The sequence below is a fragment of the Pygoscelis adeliae genome, unplaced genomic scaffold, assembly GCF_000699105.1.
Source record: "Pygoscelis adeliae isolate BGI_AS28 unplaced genomic scaffold, ASM69910v1 Scaffold170, whole genome shotgun sequence".
In the NCBI taxonomy this organism is placed as follows: domain Eukaryota; kingdom Metazoa; phylum Chordata; class Aves; order Sphenisciformes; family Spheniscidae; genus Pygoscelis; species Pygoscelis adeliae.
This window is the reverse complement of record NW_008824002.1, coordinates 469,562-476,702: the sequence shown is the minus strand read 5'-3', so window position 1 is coordinate 476,702 and position 7,141 is coordinate 469,562. Positions and strand designations below refer to the sequence as shown.

Below are 7,141 nucleotides of genomic sequence, written 5' to 3'. Positions count from 1 at the left end.
AGGACGGGTGCGTGGTTTCGGACGCAGGGCGGTGCGGGGCGCACAATGCGAAGTGATTCCCTAGCGAGCTGTAGAAGGGCAAGAATAACAGCCTTTCCCGCTTGGGGTCTTTCTGGGGGGTTGTGTTTGGGGTTGTTTTTCCGTTGCAAGCCGGGAGCTGCTGTGCTCCCTGGCATAAAATGTAGTAGCGCATTTCAAGTTTTCTGTTCTGACCAGCAAATACCCCATTACACTGCGTAACACTTCCTTGGAGCTGGAGAAATGATCTAATTAGTTGGCTTTTGCTTGTTTTGGGAAGCCGTACTCTTGTTTTCCAGGGTAATGTTGCAATTCTTCTTTTAGTTAGGCACATAAGGAGGCATACTATTAACATGCACGAATATCCGTTTTTCTGGACTTCTGAAGTATCTCAATCCTTTGAATTCTCCCAGGTTCTCAGACTAGTTTTTGCTGTTGCATGTAATGAACAAGAACATTTGAAGCAGCAGCATTTCATCTTTAGCTTGGGTTGTGAATGCGGCTCTTCAGTGGTTTCAATTTTTGGCTCGGACGTTATCTCAGTCTTTAACGATGTGAGGGCATCTTTTCTCAAGTGGTAACAACATAGCTCAGTGCTTTCCTTAGGCTTAGGGGGTCAGGCAGTTACAGCCTGCCATATTAACTCTTTACAACTGTGTAGAAGTTTAAAGACTTTCTCTGAATTTATTTTCTATACAGTCTTGATACCACTCCAGTATTATGGGGGCAGAAAGGTTGCGTTTCTCAGCGAGTTTTCATATTTTGCTTCCTCCCTGCATGTGTTTGTCTTTATTTGTTTTTAAGGTAGAAAAAGCTCTCCTAAGTTTGTAAGTTGTTCACAGCTGTAAAGATTAATTGTCCTGTATAGACACTGTTACACAGACTGAACTGACTAGACCATACAGGCACCAGCCAGTCAGAGTCCACTTAACAGATACTAGTATTGTAGGATATAAGCTCTTATCCATGAATAAACCTTAACATAAGTATCTCATCTAACAGAAGGAAGATTTTCTGAAAGAACAATTGCCTTCAGAGGAGTATGGTTGCCTGCCTAACTTTTGTGTTATTGAAAATTTTCCTATAATATGTAGAGAAAGAGAAATACCTAGCCTATTCACTCTCCTAGATTGTGATTTATGGATTTTGTATTTTAAATGATAGCTTTAAGTGGAATAATGAGATGAATGATAAGATTTTAAACATATTAAACTAGAATATTTTAGGTTATGTGGTACCTCTAACTCAGCTAAACCTCAATAATGGTTTAAGTTCTCCTTGTCACTTTCAGGCCTTAGATCAACTGCAGCTGAAAACTCCTCTGAAGCATGATTTTGGTGAAAATAAGTCACAGTATTCAAGCAGTCGCACTGGGGTGTATCACAGATGAATGTGATTTAAGGAGGTGTTATCTGAAATCTTTCAAGATCATGGTACATCAACTGTCATAAAATACATTTTACTGTAAAAGATAACCACAGATATTCCTTGTATTTAATGTTAACTGCATTAATTTGATTCTTACGGTAAATATTCATATCCACCCTGGATCCTGCCATGAAGCTGCAGTCCCTCCTGCCTTGTGCAGCCTAGCCTCCTGTCTCAAGCATCCCATTGAAACTAAAGGAGACCTAAGCAAACCCACTTAAAGCTCACAGGGTGTGAGCTCACACGGGTGTAGCTGAGCACAGGCTCAGGGAGTGTATGCAGACCAGGAATACAGAAAGGGGACCTCATTTGCTTGACTGATTGATGTAGGAGGTGAAAGTGATCCAACTTTCGGAGCTGACAGCTAGAAAATCTTCATCAGGTACCTTCAGACTGATAAAATGTGATCTTGAAAACAGGCACAAGAGCACCGTGGCACTGTGGTGCATTCAGTTGAGAAATACACTTCAAATGTGAGGAGAACATTTTCAAAAGAGGCTGTATTATTTAATACTATTTCCCACAGTGGGATTTTCAGGAATCTTCATTTCCCTGAAAGCCACGGCCACGTGCCGCACCGGGATTGACCAACCGACAGAGGGAGGGTGAGCGAATCCCCCAAAATAGAAGCAGCTGTTAAAACAAAGCAGGAAGATAAATGCCAATAAGTGCACACAGCCCTGTGAAATCAGTGGTATGCTAATATGAGTCTGGGGACTGAAGAGCAATGATATGGGAGGAACACTTTTGTTTGCATCTTTACTGCCAGTGGCACTGAAGCTGAGAGAGCAACTGGTTCCTTCTGAGCAGGAGAGGAAGCTCGGAGAGCAAGAGATCCACTTGGCGATTTTTGAAATTTTGGGGGAAAAGTCTGCTTTCATTTCACACATCCAAAACGAACATAAAATCTTTTTGGGCATATCGCAAAGGGAACTTCTGTCAGCACAGCAGTTCTCTGTTGAACCAACAGACTGTAGTTTTATTCCCTCTCCCTGCGTCTTTCTGTCACTCTGAAACTGTGACTATAGGGAGGTGGTGCAGAAGTGGCTGCAGCGCACCGCGGACTCCTGTGGTGCCCCGAGTGTCCAGCCAGGGCCTGACCAGAGCGTGTTGTGGCTTCTTCCTGTGCTCCTTCCTCATGGAAATCAGGAGCTGTGGTAGGGGAGATGGTGCCTGCTCAGCGCTCACCCAAGGCAGAAGGCAGCCACCACGCAGGGGGGATGGAGCTGGAGAGCCCGCGCTGGACTTCAGAGGCACGCCTGCTGAGCTTCCTCAGTATTGGTGTGTCTCAACAAAATATGTCTACTTTAGCAAAATCAGCATATTCACTTTTTGTTTTTAAAGAATTGTATTAAAAACACGATGAACAACACTGCTAAAGCTATACTGCAAGAGCTTTACGTGAAGATGTAGAAATCCACAGAATCTGGCAACAATCTTTCAATTACATTTTTTATTTTCAATTTTCAGTTACAGTTTTGAGAAGAGCTCAGTAAACATTCATTTAATAAACATGTTTCAGTATAACAATGCATACAGTTTTGTTCTGTGGCCCTAGTCTTAGCATTACCTGTACTGAATATAAATTTGTAGAAGACAAAATAATTATGGTGCATCTGACTTGAGACTCTCTGCCTTTTCACTTTTAGTCTCCCAAAGCTGAAAGTGGCAGCAGGAAATAACAGCGACGCCACCAGATTTTTTTTTCAATTCTTTTCACAGCATCCATTGATTAAAACTAAGCAAGATTGAATGAAAATATACAGATTTCTTTTCAGACCGTAGCACATAATTGAAATGGAATGGACTAACTAGATAGAGAGCCTTTTCTACCAGTAGGGATGCCTGCTTTTTCTCCACACACTGATGAACCTATGGCCTATGATCAACCTTTTCAATGACAGCCAATATCACCAAAAAGTCTAGGGAGGAATCTGCAGTTTTGGTACATGGATCAACAAAACTTCCACACATACATAGCTGTTACTATAACTTAAGCATCGGTGTGCATTGTTACTACTCAGTATGACCTTTGGACAGATATGACTATGTGTGGGCATTTTACTATTACTGAAAATACCTGTAGAAGCTCTAGAAGCAATCCTAATCTCCAGGTTTCTGAGAGAGAAACAACATCTGCAGTTTGTTTCTCCTTTACAGGTTAGTCCTTCAACCTACTATCAGTTAAAATAGAAGACTACACAGAATGATCCCTCTTAGCACAGGGTTACTTAGGTAGGCAGACATAATAAATGAAAAGCTCATTCCTTCAGAGTCATCATCACTTTGAGAGCATTCATTGTAAGAGTTTTTGCGGTTTTTTGAATCTCAAGGTGTTACTGGATTTCCTTCTCTCTTTCTTACTAGTCTTCCTATTCTCAGCCAATGACTGGTCGGTTAGTGACCAAGACTTGGGCAGATCTAGCTCTTGAGTGAAGTTTCATTTCCCTTTCTCAAATAACTCCTGACTGGTTTCAAACCTGCTCTCAGGCAATGGGATGCTCATGTTGTGATGTGAAGGAAGGAGCACATCTGCATGTGTAGAGGAAACAGATAATAATATTATTGCACTTGGAAGAAGTCAGCACGATACAGCTCACTAAGAATAGCTACATTCTTGAAGAGCCCTGCCTTTTTTAGTTGACAGGTTTAGCCTTCTGCTCAATTTATGGGTTTTGGGTTTGTTTAGTCTTGCCTAATATTTCCCAGCATTAAGCAATTTTGTACAGGACATTGGCACTTTGGGGAATTTTGACTTTGAAACTTTAGTACATGCAGGTGTTCAAGTTAAATTGGAGTTTAAACTGAATTCTCTTGTCTTTCTATTTCTTCTAAAAGAAAGACTAGTACATGAAGATTCTGTAGGCAGAATAACTTTGTGCTGAGCTAGGTTTTAATGTTAGATGTTTCTGTGCTGAATAATTAGCAGTTCCCTGAATTTTCAAATGGCTGTGTGGGGTTTGCTTCCAGTTAACACTGTCCTCTCTGTATTACATCCTATTACTTTGGATGTTTCGCAGGCAGTTTTCCCTTCTGCTTGAGTAACAGTTAAAATACGTTCAACACTCAATAGAAGGTGGTTTGTATATGCACCACATTAGGAATTCCATCTTAGATCACTGGCAGTGGATCTCATAAACTGATCCGTTTTGAAAGCTTTCACCTATTTTGTGTCAGTTTTCTACCAGCAAGGTAAGAAATACTACTGCAGTTGTTAGCATATGTCAAAACATCATATATTTTCAGGTGCTCTCATTATAATTTGCTGTCATGTAATGATTAGGTACATGCCCAGATGGTGATTGTAATTTCCTTACTCATATCAATGAGCTGTTATTCACATGAGTAATCTCACCGACTAAATGGATTGCTTTTGTAGCTAACTGCTCCCTCATGGAAAGGCTGACCATATGGTCTATAGCAAAGCATAGTTAAAAGCCAGCCTCATAATGCAGAACCTTAAATTGTCGTCATCCCATGTGAGCAGCCAGGTAGGAGGCCTAGGTGTCCTGAACGCCACATGATAAAACCTACGAAACTAATTCGTGTTGACCTGAAGTTATGCAGGATCTGCCTCACAGTAGAATAACATCACTATTAATTTATTAAGGTCATACAAGGTAAATTTGTGTTCCTTTACATTCTGGTTAACAGCAGTATCATCCTTCCTTCAGATCCTAATTAATGCCTTTCTTGTTCTAAGCAGGACTGTAAAATGGATTTAGGATTCAAAGACCGTAACAACAGGACACCTACCAAGAACAACTCTGCTACTACAAAGAATTTTTCTGCCTGGGAAGACTATAAGAGTAGTGTGGATGATATACAGTACTTTCTTATTGGGTTGTACACACTTATAAGTCTGGCTGGCTTTATGGGAAATCTGCTTATACTAACGGCTCTACTAAAGCGCAAGCAGAAGACAATAATAAATGTTCTTATCGGTAACTTGGCCTTTTCTGACATCTTGGTTGTGCTGTTTTGCTCACCTTTCACACTGACATCCGTCCTGCTTGACCAATGGATGTTTGGCACTATCATGTGCCATGTAATGCCCTTCCTCCAGTGCGCATCAGTTCTAGTTTCAACTTTGATGTTAATATCTATTGCTGCAGTCAGGTACCGTATGATAAAATATCCCCTTTCTAGCAATTTAACAGCAAAACAAGGCTATTTCTTAATAGTGACCATTTGGGCCCTTGGCTTTGCCATTTGCTCCCCTCTGCCAGTTTTCCACAAAATTGTGGACCTCAGCAAAACTCTGAATTTAGAGGCACTGGAGAACAGGCTCTTGTGTATTGAGTCATGGCCTTCCGATTCCTACAGAATCGCCTTTACAATAGCCTTATTGCTCATGCAGTATATATTGCCGCTGGTGTGTTTAACCGCTAGTCACACCAGCGTCTGCAGGAGCATAGGTTCCAGACTGTCAACCAAGGAAAGCAAGTTTGAAGAAAAGGAGATGATAAACCTAACTCTTCATCCCTCTAAGAGTACTGGCACGCAGGTGCAGCCCTCCAGCCATTCCAGATGGTGCTGCGCCTTTGGCAGAAAGCACCACAGAAGATACAGTAAAAAGACTTCAAGTGTGATGCCAGCTCTTTCAAGGCATCATCAGGATACTCATTCCAGAGACCTCCCAGAAACCTCTGGCACAGAAAAAAGCCAGCTCTCTTCCTCCAGTAAATTCATCCCTGGGATACCTATCTGTTTTGAGATGATCCCAGAAGAAAATACAGAGATCCAGGACATGATTACGTTATCCCGGTCCATCATCAGAATTAAGACAAGGTCTAGGAGAGTTTTTTGCAGACTGACAGTGCTAATCCTAGTTTTTGGTTTCAGTTGGATGCCTCTTCACCTTTTCCACATTGTGACGGATTTTAATGCCACTCTCATTTCTAACAGACATTTTAAATTAGTATATTGCATATGCCATTTACTGGGTATGATGTCCTGCTGCTTGAATCCCATCCTCTACGGGTTCCTTAACAACAGCATAAAAGCCGATTTAATGTCCCTTATTCCATGCTGCCAAATATCATGATTTTATGCACCCCAAGATAAAATAAAACAAACAAGCTTGGCTTTCAAGTCTACTGATGTGTATACCTGTAAAAGCTAAATTAGTTTAGTTTAGTCTGACTTGGTTGTGATTAGTAGCATTTCGTGCAAATGGATAGTTCTACGGCTGCATGTATTTCTTGCATTGGGCAGAAATATATAATAAACTATAGTAGTCTTCTACCTGTTTCCTATCACACATAGGAAATCATGCCCAGTATACAAAACCAGAATAGCATTTTCATTACCTGAAATATTGGCAATCTGTACTTTGGAATTAAACAGAATATGTAATGAGTAATAAATGTAAGACTACTTAGACATATCAGTATTAACTGTCATAAAACTATAATAAAATACATACCGTTTACTAAATAACTATTGTTGAGACTACTTCAGTGCCAACTTTCACCGTTTTCTGAGATAATTAAACATTTGTTTCTGAATGGGATTAGAAGAATGTTTTTCCTTAGCTCTTTGACTCATACTTTGCAATCTTTGCAAGATGCTTTGCTGCTGCTTCCCAGACAGCCTTATTTCATGGAACAGGTTTGTGGGTAGTTGTTCTTGTCTAGATTGTTTTCATCTCACTGTGTTTACCCAGTACAACCTATCCCTGATTTCCTTAGCC

The 7,141-nt window shown here is 40.7% G+C and overlaps 1 protein-coding gene across 1 annotated transcript; it reads left to right on the top strand.

Annotated features, from left to right (window-relative positions):
* The first annotated feature begins 5,161 nt into the window (after positions 1-5,161).
* NPY5R (neuropeptide Y receptor Y5) lies at positions 5,162-6,576 on the top strand. Its single transcript, XM_009325111.1, has one exon. The coding sequence runs from the start codon at positions 5,162-5,164 to the stop codon at positions 6,491-6,493; it is 1,332 nt and encodes a 443-aa protein (XP_009323386.1). The 3' UTR covers positions 6,494-6,576.
* The last annotated feature ends 565 nt before the right edge of the window (positions 6,577-7,141 follow it).

Coding starts and splice junctions, on each gene's coding strand:
- NPY5R (XM_009325111.1), top strand. CDS start 5,162: ATGGATTTAGGATTCAAAGACCGTAACAACAGGACACCTACCAAGAAC.